Source organism: Mustela lutreola, chromosome 5 (assembly GCF_030435805.1).
Source record: "Mustela lutreola isolate mMusLut2 chromosome 5, mMusLut2.pri, whole genome shotgun sequence".
NCBI lineage: Eukaryota > Metazoa > Chordata > Mammalia > Carnivora > Mustelidae > Mustela > Mustela lutreola.
Genome location: NC_081294.1, coordinates 93,833,357 through 93,849,492, shown reverse-complemented (window position 1 = coordinate 93,849,492; position 16,136 = coordinate 93,833,357). Strand labels below are relative to the sequence as shown.

Below are 16,136 nucleotides of genomic sequence, written 5' to 3'. Positions count from 1 at the left end.
AATGGAGCAGTGAAAATCCATGCACAAGTATCTGCTTGAATCCCTCTTTTCAGTTCTTTTGGGTATATGCTTAGGGAGTGGAATGCTGGTTCATCTGTGTCAGCTTTTTGAGGAGCTGCCTAACTGTTTTCCACTAGAAATTTTATATTCCCACTAGAAATATACAAGAATTCCAATTTCTCTTGCTGACATTTATTTTTCTTTTCCTTTTTTTTTTTTTTTTTAATAAGTGTAGCCATCCTCGTAGATAGAAAGTGATATCTCAGTGTGGTTCTGATTTCATTTTCCCTAATGACTGATGATGTTCAGCATCTTTTTATAGTCTTATTGGACATTAGTATATCTTCTTTGGATTAATGTCTATTCAAGTCTTCCATCCATTTTTTAAGTGAGTTGGGGGTTTTTTCCGTTGTTTTTTATAGATATTTTCTGCTTTAATTAACAAAACAGCGATAGTATTTTGTAATGCAGGTGTTTTACAGTTTTAAAAATAAACAATTAGTTTACAATATGGCCTCTTAATTTGCTGTTTTATATGAAAATTATTAAATTATTAAACTGTTTCTGAAATATTTTAAAAAATTATCTTGTTACTTTTGTGTTACTATAATATGCTAATTTTTATACTTTTGGGGGTCATATTAATATTCATGATTACTTTTGTTTATTTTGTTCTTGAGTTAGAGCACTTGTATAGATACTGGATGTTAAAACCTATCAGATATATTATTTGCAAATATTTTCTCTCATTCTATAGGTTATCTTTTCACTTTCATAATAGTTTCTTTGCAAAAAGGTTTTAAATCTTGATGAGGTCCAGTTCATCATTTTTTTCTTTTGCTGGTGCTGTTGGTAATTTCTTTTTAGATTTATTTATTTATTATTTGAGAGAGAGAGAGAGAGAGAGTGGGAAGGGCAGAGGAGAGGAAGAGAGACTCTCAAGCAGACTCTATGCTAGGTGTAGAGCCCAACACAGGGCTTAATCCCACAGCCCTGAGATCACCCCCTGAGCCCAAACCAACAGTCAGATGCTTAACCGACTGTACCACCCAGGTGCGCCAGGTGCCATTGGTGTTTTATATCTAAGATCCTTTGCCAAATTCAAGGTCATGAAGACTGACCCTTTACTGTCTCCTAAGAGTTTTATGGTCATAAATCTTATATTATTAAGTCGTTGATCCATTTTGAGTCAGGCTTGCATATGATATGAATAAGATGTTCGACCTTATTATTTTGCATACGAAAATCAAGATGTTTTGGCACCATCTGTTGAAGAGACGTTCATTCCCCAGTGAGCAGTCTTGACACTCTTGTCAAAAATTGATTGGCCATATGTATATGGTTTATTTCTGGGCTCTTAATCCTGTTCTATTGGCCTGTATGTTTATTCTTGTGACAGTACCATCCTGTTTTGATTACTATAATTTTGTGGAAATTTTTGAAATCAGGAAGTGTGAGTCTTCAACTTTTATTCTTTCTCAGGATTGTTTGGCTAGTCAGGGCACCTTGAATTTGGGAGTAATCAGCCACTAAAAGGTTGTAACTTGAAATGTCTCTGTGTATCTGTGGCCCGAATTTGTTTCTGGTCACCTAAGAACTTTCTGATCATTGTCTGCTTAGAGTCCGTTTAGATAAGAAGTCACAAGAACTGTAATTTGGAATACGATTATTTCCTAATTTTGTTCACTTATTCCCCCAAGAGGAAAAAAAAAAATAGGAAACTCTATTTGTAGCTTCATGGGTCACTTGTCTTAAGATTAGTTTAGGGTCAGTTTCATTGAAGTAAAGCTAAAATGCATGTGAGATGGAGCTTGCTTCCAATGTGGTTGTGACTTCAGTATTTTATTTACTTTAAATATTCATTGTAGTAAGAAGTGTTTGGGTGCAGAGCTAGCTTAAGTAAAGGGAATAGTGTATCATCAGGAGTTCTGATCAAAATGGCAAGCTGAACCAAGACTGAAGGTCCTCCTTATGCTTTCAACACAGAAATGCTGAGAAAACCAGAATAACAACAACAGAAATAACCCAGCTCAAATGAATGAAAGGGAACTTCCATTGCTGGAAATGAAAAGGAACTCAAAGCCAGAACAGGGAATAATAGCTGAAAACGATGAGGTCCACAGGCCTACTGGGTAGACGTCTATGGATAGGGAATGAAGCCTCAGACCACTCTGGGATGGTAGCATGGCTGGGATGGGAACTCCTGCATAAAGCCCGACTTTTCTAAGCGAAGTGGGGATTAGAAAAATCACATTCACTATCTAGGGAGAGTGGCAGAAAACTTTATTGTATGAATTCCTGCAAAATAATAATCAGAAGAAAAGGAATAATCAAGAATTGGCAACCTAGGCTTATACCATGGGTAAGTATGAGGAGTGAATTTACACTGCCTCCAGCGAGGCAGGAACTGTTTTTCCAGGTTAAGAAATTAATATTGAAAATTGATCTGGTAGTGGGGCACCTGGCCTGCTCAATTAGTAAAGTATGCAACTCTTGATCTAGGGGTTATGAATTCAAGCCCCATGTTGAGTGTAAGAGATTACTTTAAAAAAGTGTGGGCTGCGTGTGGGTGGCTCAGTGTGTTAAAGCCTCTGCCTTTGGCTCAGGTCATGATCTCAGGGTCCTGGGATTGAGCCCCGGATCAAGTTCTCTGCTCAGCAGAGAGCCTGCTTCCCTCTCTCTCTGTCCCTGCCTCTCTGCCTACCTGTGATCTCTCTGTCAAAGTAAATAAAATCTTAAAAAAAAGAAAGGATTGGTCTGCATATGATTTAACTCATATGTCAAATTTAAGAAACAAAACAAATGAACACAAGGGAGAAAATAAAGAGAGACAAACCAAGAAACACATAACTTCATGTTAGAGAATAAACTGAAGGTCCATGAAGGAGGTGGGTAGGAGATGGGTTTCATAAGTGATAGACATTAAGAAAGACACTTAGAATGAGCCCCTGGTGCTATATGTAATTGATGAATCACTACTTCTAAACCTGAAATTAGTATTACAGTGTATGTTAACTAACTGGAATTTAAATAAAAATGTGGGGAAAATTGGACTAATATCAAATTAGATAAAGAAACTTAATTGCAGCTATATGTCTTTTTTTTTTTTTAAGATTTTATTTATTTATTTGACAGAGATCACAAGTAGGAAGAGAGGCAGGCAGAGAGAGAGGAAGGGAAGCAGGCTAACTGCCGAGCAGAGAGCCCGATGCGGGGCTCCATCCCAGGACCCTGGGATCATAACCTGAGCCCCTGAGCCGAAGGCAGAGGCTTTAGCCCACTGAGCCACCCAGGTGCCCCCGCTATATGTCATTATTAATAAAACAACAGAAAATTAAAGACTGTGTAAAAATTTTCAAAATAAAGGGATTGGGGAATGAAGGGAGATAGATTAAATATCATTGATATTTAGTGGTTTTTCTCACAAAAATGATAACTTCATATGATTAAACTAATAACAACCAAAAGAGCCTGGTAGAGAAATTTCAACATCAGACTTTGGAACAAGAGCAGTATTAGGAATAGAGATTCAAGAACAGTGAAAAAGGTAAAATGATAATGATCTTGATTGTGCTTACTAATATAGTCTCCAAATATTTATAGTAAAAACTGTATTACAAGGAGAAATTGGCAAATCTTTGATGATAGAGGTGTTTAGAAATTACACTATTAGAAGTTACTAGACAAAAAATAAATACAATGGAGAAGATTTAAACAACAAAATAGACATAGCACTCTATCCTACAGTGTGATATACATTCTTTTAAAATACATCCAAATGTATTTTACTTTACTAGGTGATAGTCCACAAAATAAATCTCAGCAAATAGCAAATAACTGATCTCATACAGACCCTACTTTCTGGTAGCAGTGTAATAAATTTATAAAACAACAAAAGCATAATTTGAAAACTCCATATGTTTGTAAACTAAAAAGAATACTTTTGATTCATTTGGAAAGAAATCACAACAGAGGAAACTTGTTTCTAGCAGTATGGCAGACTGGGTCCTCTTGCAAATAATTAAGAAACTTGTATAAAATGTACAATACATATATTAATTACAGTAGTGTTCTAGGAAGAAAATAAAGAACTAGAAGATAACAATCAAAGGAAAACAGAAATTCAAAGAGGTAAGACTTGAGGGTATTTCCTGAACCCAGTGTTCATGAACTTGTGTTTTCGTGGGTTGGCAGAGTATAACAGATAAAAGCAAGGCCTGGGGTCCTGCTTAAGATTGGGACTCTAATAAGAGGTGTTCTTGTATAAATGTAGAACTTACAAAGGATTTCACACTTAAAGTAAGAGGACTAGAAATAAACCCTAGCATAGAGTTAGAGTGAGTCATTAATGGATCATGGAATCAATTATGTGGTTACCACCAGCACTGTGTGTTGTTTCTTATCTTTGTTTTTGAATATCAAATGTAGTAATGCTTGAGGTAACTTTTTGTTTCATTGTTAATGTGTTAGTGTGTATCTGTATTTGAATGTGTATACAAGTGCAAAACATAATTTTGAGTGGCAAAAACTAATTGCAAACTGATAGGTAAGCATAATTGAGTTTAGGTTATAAAATAATGCAGTGTGCTGTTTTGGAAAGATAAATACCAACTGTAATATACCAGCTTCCAAAGACAGAATAATGGGATTAGGACAGTGTTCCAAGGAATGGTGCAAGTCCCCACCTTTGTGTGTGTGTGTGTGTGTGTGTGTGTGTGCACGGGTGTGTGTGTACAGTACTTTTGCAAAGATTTACTTTAAAAAAAGAAAGCTAAGTGAATATGACAAAATGTTAACATGTGGGTGATAGGCACTTGGGTATATATTGGCTATATAATTTCCTGTACTTTTGTGTTATTTGTACTATATGATTTTTGGAAAAGCTGTATCATGCACTAAATGGGTAACTATTACAGTTTTATAATGGGGAGAGTCTTTAGAGGGTGAATGATATCAGAATGAAAGTTTTTTTTCAGAATGAAATTTTTATTTATGTGTTCTGTAGAAGAGCACCCTGGATGGTGCAGTTGGTCGAGCTTTTAACTTGATTTCGGCTTAGTTCATGATTTCAGGATCATGAGATGGAGCCCTACATTGGGCTCAGCGAGGAGTCTGCTGGAGTTTCTCTCTCCCTCTCCCTCTGCTCCTCCCTATATATGCTCGCTCTCTCTCTAAAGTGAATAAATCTTAAAAAAAAAAAAAAAGTTATATTATTATGACACCTTTAATTAGATGAAAGCTATATAGTTGCTATGTAATTAAGTACATAAAAAGGGAAAATACAGGAAGTGTGATGTAGCCAAAAATGCTTGTTAAATTAGAAGCCCTGATGAAGAAAGGAAGTTCTCTCTTTTGAGTGGTTCATTCAGGGAAAGCAAACTATCACCCACTGAATAATCAAAGTTTAGACATTGTATTTTTAAAATTGTAACTTGTTTCTTAACCCTGAGGCAACAAACCACAAATACATGATGTATATATTATTTTGTCTTTCACGTTTTTGTGTGTTTGTTTTACTTAGCTGGTCACCTGACATTTGAATGCCGCAATTTTCTCCGAGTGGACCCCAAAAGGGACATAGTTCTGGACGTGAGCAGCACCAGCAGTGAAGAGAGCGAGGAAGAGCACGCAGAACTGAGTAAATCGCAGGCGCTACAAGAAAAAAGTGAGTGGTGCTTTTTCTTTCCCTCCGTCCTTTAGAAATGTTTCCAAACTTCTTGCCTATGATTATGTCATGTTCATTGTCCTCTTGTATTGATCAGTTAGATAGGTCGTGTATTTTATGTAATAGGTATTGCATAGGTAAGGAAATAGGCTTTGACTATTCTAAGTGCTTTGCCCGAAATCAAACAAGTGATCAGTGTTAGAACCAGGAGGCAAGTCTGTTTCTGATTCCACAAGGCAGGTTTTGTTATTGTTTTTCCATCACACTAAGATGTGTCACATGGTACAAAGCTTCTGATTTGAGACTTGGTTTCTAGACCTGTTTGGCCATTTTGTAGCATGTGCCTTTCAGCAAGTCATTTAACCACTTCAAGTCTTAATTTCCTTGTGGGGTATCACAAAGAATTGGTGTGTCAAGTCACACTCACTCCAATCAGAGATGTTCACTGGTAGCCAGATTTACTAGTAATTTCAAGTATATACATGACATGAGGCATAGGGAAAGCTGCAAGGGTTCTAGGACCACCAATACAGCTCCCCACGTGTTTTCTTTCTACTTCAGAACCCACTCTGGCCAAGATTAACATGAGTTTTCTTCATTACTTACCCAAAAGAAAGTCCTTTAATCATGAAATATCTCAATTTTATATCCATATAGTCCAGGGAGCCATGCCTCATAAATCCATAAATCCCAGGATTAGGTACCATAAATAATCTTAGGCAAACCAGCTACATCCTACTTTAAGCAGTCTGTAAATAAGGATTCTCTTGCCAGCAACTTGATTATGGACCTCTAGCTTTCAGAACTGTGAGGAAATAAATTTCTGTTAATTAAGCACAACACCCTCCTCCCCCTGGCCAACTATTCTCTAGTTAGGAAATACCATTCATTTGTTTCCAGGAGGTCTGTCATTAGCCTGTTTAGGAAGAGATTTGACTAAATTACCTTTTTTCTCTCTTGGGGGCATCCTCTTCTCTCCTCAAAGAGAAGATTGCATACCTACTGTTTAACCATTTCTTTCCCATCTTGTGTATAAATGGCCCATCCTTGCAGTGGGGTTTTTAGGGATAAAATATAATGCTGTAGGTGAAAATACTTTTTGAACTTCAAAATGCCATGTGGTAGATGTCACACAGAATAAAAATGCAACTTACTTGAATATGGGCTTAGGCATGGAATGAGAGAGGTACAAAATGTTAAAATCTTATTTTAGCTCATCAGAGAATAAACCATGTACCTTTTAAAACTTTTTAAGTTTTCCACATTATATCTAGTGAATGTAAGTGAAGTCAAATGCCAGCGTAGTAGGATGGGCTGAGAAGGCAAGAGGAGGAGAGTCCTAGAAAGGGCAAGCAAGACTTACATTACATATGAGTACATACAGCTTCAGGTAAAGATAGCTTCTTGGCTGTACGCACTTGATTTTATTACCTACTGAAACACCACTGAAGTGAGAGTGGAAGAATTTTTTTAAAAAACATAAACCCACAAAGGCAAAGAAAATGAAATAGGAAGCAGTAGTAACAAAATTTTGAAAAGCAGGTGGGTTTAGGGATAATGGACAGCACACTTGAGGAAGCTCAATCCTTGAATAGTAGGAAGTCTGAGGAATCACCTGATAGTAAATACTTTAAAACTCCCCAAAGACTTGGTAATGAGTCCTTAGGTACCTCTGTAAAGGCATCTGTAAATCTAAAAACAGAAGAACTGGTTAAAAATCTGAAGTAATCCCCTTCACTTCCCTTTGCCTACTCAGTGAAGCCAGATGTCTTCCCTCTATCACCTCAGCAGGCTACAGGTGTTAGAAATAGACCCACACAAAGGCGCATTGTTACAAAACTTTGTATCATAGGAAATAAGGAGAATATAATTCACACTTCAAGAGTCCAGGATAAAACAGGTCATAGGTGAAAGATCAAGAGTCAGAATAACTTTGTTCTTCTGTAAAGAAATACTGGAAGCTAGTAGATGTGGATAATGCTTTCAGATTTTTGAAGGAAAATTATATCCAAATGAGAATTATATACCCGCCCAAATTATCAACCGAGTGTGAAATAGAATAAAGGCCTTGTGGCAGGCATTTGAAGTAAAGAGAGAGAGAGAGAATGGAAGGAAGGAAGGAAGGAAGGAAGAATTTACCTCTCACTTACTCTTTCTTAGAGCACTGATTCCAGAGGTTTCTAACAAAGTAAGGAAGTAGACCCTAAAAAGGAAGACTTTATAGGAATAGAAGAGATAAGAAGGGAGTCTCTAGGGCACTTGTAGAGGCAGTCTCAGGAAGGCAGCCACTCCCGTCATAGAGACCAGGCTGAAAGAGCAAAATGAAGATTCTAGGAGAGAAAGACTAAGATTGTCAATTCCACAGAGACAGTTCCCACCCCATCTATCTCCACTGTCCTATCTAAAAATAAAGAACAAGAAAACCCAAAATCAAACCAAAACAAAAACTCTAGATTTAGTAAGGCTGCTAGAGAACACATAATTTAAACCTAGTTTTACAGGAAAGGAGCTGAGGACAGGTAACTAACTTGTCACCACGGTCACCCCAGGTCACTAACTTGTCACCATGAAGGTAGCATTGTGATCCATGTTTCTTACCTACTTGTCCTATAGTGTTTACAGTGTGGTGCTTTCCTACCGTAGAGATTACCCAGTCTATTGGTTCTTGACCTTTTTTCCCTCACCACATCAATCTTGAAGGAGAAAGTACACCCTTATCATGAATAGTGGCTTAGTCTAGAGGTGACTTTTGAATCAGAAAACTTGGGGCAAATCTTACCCTGGCAGGAAAAGGGAGGGAGTTAACATACCATATACCAGAATAGTGAGTAGTTGGTCAGACTTCCTTGTTAGAATCAGCTTTCCCTTAACTTCACATTGAGAATGACTAACTCAATACAGACTTTTTTTTTCCCCCTTAAAAAGATACACTTGCTTACCATCACTTAAATGCTCAGAACTTGTTTCCAAGTCTCATGGCTCCCACACAAGACAGTGCTTATTTCAGGATATCTTGCAGATTTCAAAAAGTATTATAAAAGGGATCCATATTTATTTCATGGTCATCTGGTGGAAGCCCAGTGACCCCCTACTCAAATAAACAATAAACTTCTTCCTAAATACAGGAAGAAAAAGTATACAGAGGTAGAGGTTCTTAGTTGCATCGATAACTTTCTGATGCTGCTCGGGATCTCTGATGGCATGAGGGTAAAACATGGACTTGCTGAGGGCTCCTAAATCCTTCCTTGGTTCTTGGAGGTGGGGAGCTCTTTTATCAGCTCTTTTGAATAAGTTATGGTTTGGGGGGTACTTTTTTGGTTGACAATAAAAATGAGGAGCCAGGAGAAAGCAAAGAATTTTTAGTATACTTAACGTTAATTAGTTGTTCTGCTTTTATGAAATAGAGACATAAGGGGAAGAGAGCTAAATGTCCCCAAATAAAACTCAAAACTTATTTTCATTTAAGTTATATATTTTTTGCTTTTGTTTACATTTGTTTCTATTATATAGCATATTTTTCAATGTATTTAATGTATTTAAAGAATTAAAAGAACATAATTTGATATTTCATTTAAAACAAAAGTCCAAATGATAAATACATCGATTTTTGACACAGATTAGATAATGTGAGAGCAGGACTTGGCATGGATGAGAACAAGTTGTTGTCTTACAGTACAACAACCTGGAACCCATGCAGCCTTATAAAATTGTATTACAAGTGCTGTGAACAGGGAAAGAGTCAATAATCTGTACCTAACAAGAATTTAAATATCTTACTGATTCACTGTGTATGTTTGTGAGTGAGCATGCTTTCTGTTCAGTGGCATTACAATGAGTTAGTAAGCTTTTTAAGGTTTTATAGTATATTTTGAACTTGCTAAAGAAACTTGCCTTTGGAATTATACATGATAGTAGCAAATATCTGAAGTCCTATTTATGTTATAGTATGCAAAAAGCCAAAGTAAAAGGATTTTACTATTTCCAAAGGACCCAAGAAATCAACAGTATGGATTTTTTTCTCATTCTATTTTACCTAGCATCATTCAGTATTAATCAGCTATTTACCTGTAATCAGGAGGTAGTCCTCTCCTGATATCTCATCCCTTAATATTTTATGATATTCTTTTAGTGCAGTCCACAAAAGAAATGTTGTATTTTGAAAAATTTGGGGGTTTGGGCTTCATTTGATGTTTTGGTATGATTTTGTTTGTTTAAGAAAAGTTTATGTTAAGTTCATACTTGATATTATTTAAGGATGGTTGATACTGAATGCTGCCCAGGAGAAAATACCACAGTCAGGTATTTGTATGTTACCATAATTGTGTCTCTTATTCCCTTTAGTACCTGCTGGAATCAGATTCAAGAAAATAACTTACAGTGGTGGTTTCAGTCTTCATAAAGATAGGGCTTAAGTGAATCCATAGCATGATTAGAATGAAACTAGTATTTGGCTCAAAATGTACCTTTCGAGGAGGGCCCGTATTGCATAGAGCACTGGGTGTGGTGCATAAACAATGAATCTTGGAACACTGAAAAAATTATTTTAAAAATGTACTTTTCATAAGAAAGCTACAAAAGATATTTGCTAAGTAGTTGATTAGAAGTCACAAAAGTGAATGGAAATTTAGACTAATGGATCTAGGTTTGGAACCACTTAGGTATTGAAATGCAATGGGAGTAAACTAAACACCTGGTGACATACGCAAAGATGTAGTGGCTGATGCTGCTGGTGCTACTAGGTGGTCCTTTCTTGTTATCCCAAAGTTGTCTCCCAAGCACTGGATCATATCCTGTGATGCCTGTGTGTTACACAAAAGTCTACCACTCTTGCTGAACATTAGAAACATTAAGTGGTAAAGTACATAGGGGCTTTTTGCCTTCAATTTTGTACTCCAAAGGTTAATTGTATCATTTTCCAAGAAAATACTGTTTTGAAAAAACTCAGATTCTTTTCCCTATGCCTATTACATTTCAATATCCTGTCTCAGAAGGAACTTCAATAAATAGAGGTGGAATCATTTTAAGAGTGGTGGTATCGAAACACTGAACTGTCTAAATCAAACTTTTTTTTGTCTTCAGTGCTTGAATTCTCTTATACCGTTACTGTCAATATTGCTACTTCCTAAGTGTCATAGCCAGGAAAAAAGATTTCTTGAGTTCTAGAATTATTTCTTTTTTATTAGAACTAATTTCTGTATGTAACCGAGACACTGGATTCCTTATCCATCATTCCTAAATGGAAGTAGTTATTTTTCCCCTAGCTACTTATTTGCTTGGTTTCTTACAACTTTGCAGGAAGGGCATGTTTATAGTAGTCATTCTGAACTTACAGATACCAAAAAAATCTGCTCAAGAGAAAGCTAAAGTGACTATTTTAATGTCAGATCAAGTCAATTTCAAAACAAAGAATATCACTAGGGATAAAGAGGATTTCTTTGTAATGATGAAAGTGTTAGTACAGAGGGCATCTGAATTCTAAGTGTTTATGAATACTAGGTGATTATGCCCCTAATTACAACTTCAAACTGTATGAGACAAACTGCTAGAACCACCAGGGAAAATCCTTGTAGGTAAATAAATCCACAATTATAGTTGGAGATCTCAGCATTCCTCTCTCATTAATTGATGGAACAGGTAAGACAGTAAATCAGAAAGGATATGTAAGAGTTGAATAACACTGTCAACCAACTTGACCTATTCAGTGCTTGTAGAACACATCACCCAACAACAGCAGAATACACATTTGTTTTCAAGAGCGGGTAAAACATTTACCTAGATAGACCTTATTATATGCTATAAAACAAGTCTTAATACTTTTTGAAGGATTCACATTATACAAATTATGTTCTCTATCCACAAGGGAATTAAGTTAGGAATTTAATAATACCTTCTAACAAAATTTCCCAATATATGTAATCTAACATATTTCTAAATAATCCATTAGGTCAAAGAAAAAAGGCAAAAGGAAATTAGAAAGCATTTTGAACATAAGATGGTGTAACATTTATGGGATGCTCTTGTGGGGTAAGCCTCTGCCTTCGGCTCAGGTCATGATCTCAGGGTCCTGGGCTCAAGCCCCGCATTGGGCTCTCTGCTCAGCAAGGAGACTGCTTTCCCCTCTCCCTCTGCCTGCCTCTCTGCCTACTTGTGATCTCTCTCTCTCTGTGTGACAAATAAATAAATAAGTTTTTTTTTTTAAAGGCAAATTTTACAGCACTAAATTCCTGTATTAGAAAAGAAGAAATATCTCAAATTTAGAATGTAACCTCTGCCTTAAACACTAGAAAATGAAGAGTATTGAAACCCAAAGTGAGCAGAAGAAAGAAAATAAAAAAGGTCAGAGATGAAATCACTGAAATGGAAAATAGGAAAACAATAGAGGAAATTAGTAGAACCAAAAGCAGCCCTTTGAGAAGATCTATAAAATTGAAAAATTGCTCTCCAAACTGATAAGTAAAAATCAAAACAAACAAACAAAAACCCCAGTATCCGAAATTAAAGAAGTGACAACACTCCAAATTATAAAGGTGCTAACATAATGGAATACTGTGAAAAACCTTATTGCAATAAATCGGACAACTTAGATAAAATGGACAGTTACTTAAAACATACAAACTACCAAAACTCTTTGAAGAAGAAATAAACTGAATGGCTTGCATGTACTAAAGAAGTCAAATATTTAGTTTAAAAACTTTCATCAAAGAAAACTCCATAGCCGAATGGCTTCTCTCTTAATTCTACCAGATGTTGAAGGAGAAATAATACCATTTCTACATAAAATCTTAAAAATTGAAGAGGGAGTACTTTCCAACCTAATTTATAAGACCAGCATTTTTCTGATAACACTGCAAATAGAGACTCCTACAAACACAGGCACAAACAATTTTAAGCAATTAAAAGAATTTTAGCAAATCAGATCCAGCAATATGTGAAAAGGATGTTATGACCAGGTGGTGTTTATCCCAGTAGTATAAGATATGTTTTAATTCAAACCCAACCAATGTAATTCACCATTTCAATATTCTTTTAAAAAGAACACCTATATGATAATTACAACATTTTAAGAAATTATATGAGGAAGTCCACTGTCCGTTTTTGATAAAAATGCTCAGCAAACTAGGAAAAGAAAAGAACTTTATTTTTGATAAAAATGCTCAGCAAACTAGGAAAAGAAAAGAACTTTATCAACTTGATAAAGGACATATGTTTAAAAAAAAAAAGGAAGATTACATAATACCTAATGGCGAAAGACTGAATGTTTCTATAACCTAAGAATCGAAACATAGATGTCCACTCCTACCACTTCTGTTCAACATTGTAGTGGGGAGTCCAGCCACACAATAAGACAAGAAAAATCATCAAAGGCATCCAGATTGGGAAGGAAAGAGTAAAAGCTATTTACTGATGACTTGGTCCTCTATATAGAAATCCTGTAGGATCTACCAAAACAAAACAAAACAAAAACAAAAACAAACAAACAAAAAATAAACTTATAGAAACTAGTAACCTGAAAACTAAGTTCAGCAAAGTTGTAGAATACGAGACTGACCAATGGGCACAAATCAATTTTATTTCTGTATTTTGACAACAAACTATCAAAAACTGAAAATTTAAAAATACCTTTTGTAACAGCATTAAAAATGTGAAGTACTTAGGAATAAACTGACAAAAGATGTGCAAGTCTGGAACATACAAAACATTGTGAGGGAAATTAAAGAAATGAACGAATCAAAAGATAGACCATATTCGTGGAATAGAAGATTAAATCTTTTTAGGATGTCTGTTCTCTCATTGAACACTACATCAAAAACTAATGATGTACTATGTATTCGATAACTGAATTTTTTAAAAAAAGAGAGAGGTGTCAGTTCACCCCAACCTGATTTATAGATTCAAACTAATCACAATCAAAATTGTAACAGACTGTTTTAGAAATTGACAAGCCACTTTAAAGGTCTTGTGGAAATGTAAAAAACTAGAATAGCTAAAATACTTTGAAAAAGAGTAATAAAGTTGGAGGACTAGCACAACCTATTTCAGGGTTTGGTGTAAAGCTCCAGGTAATTAAGGCAATGGGGTATTGATGTAAGGATAGATCCATGGAACAGAACAGATCCGTACATTTATGGCCAATTGATTTCTTTGAACTTTTTATTTTCAGAGAATTGTAGATTCACATGCAGCTATTAGTGATAATACAGAGAGCACTTTGTACACTTTATCCAAGTTTCCTTCAATGATAACATCTTCCAAAATTATAGTATAATATCACAACCAGGATTCTGACATTGATAAGAATCAAGATAATATTTCTATTAAAGTCACAGCCACTTCCCTCTTGTCCTTACAACCTTCTTAATTTCTGGCAACCAAAAATTTGCCATTTCTGTAATATAATTTTGAAACTGTTCCATAAATTGATTCTATAGTTTATAATCTTTTTAGATTGGCTTTTTCTACTAGCTATCATTCTCTGGAGATGCACTCAGGTTGCTGCACATTTCCGTAGTTTTGTTTCTTTTCTTCGTTGAATAGTGTTTAAGTCCATGATCCTTTTTGAGTTGATTTTTATTTAAGATGAGAGACTCAAGCCAGGTTTTGGTCTTTGCTTAAAAATAACCAACAGTTCTAGCACTCTGTTGGAAAGCTATCTTTCCTCCATTGAATTTCTCTGGCATTTTTGCCAAATAGCAGTCGGTCATATTTGTGTAGGTTTGTTTCTTTCTTCCATTCCACTGATCTTTGTGTCTTTTCTTCCACCACTGCCACACGGTCTTGATTAACATAGCTATATAATAAGTCTTAACATTGAATATGCTGATTCTTCTCACTTTATTCTTATCCAGAGTTGTTTCAACTATTCTCTATTCTTTCCATATAAATTTTAGAATAATATCTATATCTACAAAGAAATCTTGTTAAGATTTTGTTAAGAATTGCATTGGGGCACCTGGTTGGCTCGGTGGGTTAAAGCCTCTGCCTTCAGGTCAGGTCATGATCCCAGAGTCCTGGGATTGAGCCCCACATTGGGCTCTCTGCTCAGCGGGGAGCCTGCTTCCTCCTCTCTCCCTCTCTCTCTCTCTCTCTCTGTCTCTCTCTGCCTGCCTCTCTGTCTACTTGTGATCTCTGTCTGTCAAATAAATAAATAAAATCTTTAAAAAAAACAATTGCATTAAAAATGTATATCAGTTTAGGAAAATTAACATCTTTACTATGTTGTCTTCCCATCCATGAACATGATCTCTCTCCATTTATTTAGATCTTTGATTTCTTTACTCAGCATTATGTCATTTTCAGCATAAAATCCTGTACATGTTTTATTAGTTTTTTACTTATAAATATTTCTTTTTAAAAATACTTATAAATGGTGTATTCTGAATTTTATTGTCTCTGTTTATTACTAGGCTATTTTGAATTTTGTTGTCTTTGTGTTTATAACTAGTATATAGAAATGCAATTCTTTTTTTTTTTTTTATTTTTATCCTTTATAAACATATATTTTTATCCCCAGGGGTACAGGTCTGTGAATCGCCAGGTTTACACACTTCACAGCACTCACCAAAGCACATACCCTCCCCAATGTCCATAACCCCACCCCCCTTCTCCCAACCCCCCTCCCCCCAGCAACCCTCAGTTTGTTTTGTGAGATTAGGAGTCACTTATGGTTTGTCTCCCTCCCAATCCCATCTTGTTTCATTGATTCATCTCCTACCCACTTAAGCCCCCATGTTGCATCACCACTTCCTCATATCAGGGAGATCATATGATAGTTGTCTTTCTCTGCTTGACTTACAGAAATGCAATTCTTTTGTCTGTGTTTACACTAAGAGTTTTTTGTAGATTCCTTGGGATTTTCTATGTAAACCAACATATCATCTGCAAATAGTAGTGGTTTTATTTATTTCCTTTTGATTTGTAAGTCTCTTTTTTCTTGTTTTTTTTTTTTTCTCTATTACCATACCTCGAGCTTACAGCACTGTGTTGAGAAAGAGTGGTGAGAGAAGACATTCTTACCTGGATTCTAATCCTAGAGGACAAAAGCATTTATACTTTGACCATTATGTATAATGTTAGCATTAACTTTTATGTAGTCACTCTTTATCAAGTTAAGAAAGATACTCTCTATTCCTGTTTTTTCTCAGAGTATTTATTGTGGAATAGTTGTCAGATTTTTGCCAAAAGCATTTTCTGCATCGATCAGTATATTATGATTTCCCCTTAGCTTGTAAATATGGTAGATTATATTATTGATTTTTGAAAACTGAACCAGTTCTGCACCCCTGAATTCTATTTGCTAATATTTTATTAAGGATTTTTCCATTTATATTCATGAAACATGTTGGCCTATAGTTTTCTTGTTTTGTACTATATTAGTCTGACTTTGGTATCAGAGTAACAGTGACGTAGAATTATTGCGATTTCATTCTCTTCTATTTTTTTTTTTGAAAGATTGAATAAGATTTGTATAAGA

At 35.4% G+C, this 16,136-nt stretch overlaps 1 protein-coding gene across 1 annotated transcript in view; it reads left to right on the top strand.

Moving 5' to 3' along the window:
* SREK1IP1 (SREK1 interacting protein 1) overlaps positions 1 to 16,136 on the top strand; it is a 43,938-nt gene that overhangs the window by 17,555 nt on the left and 10,247 nt on the right. Inside the window, exon 3 of the mRNA XM_059175091.1 lies at positions 5,522 to 5,665. Coding sequence (XP_059031074.1) covers positions 5,522 to 5,665 — 144 coding nt within the window. The remainder of the gene's footprint in view (positions 1 to 5,521; positions 5,666 to 16,136) is intronic.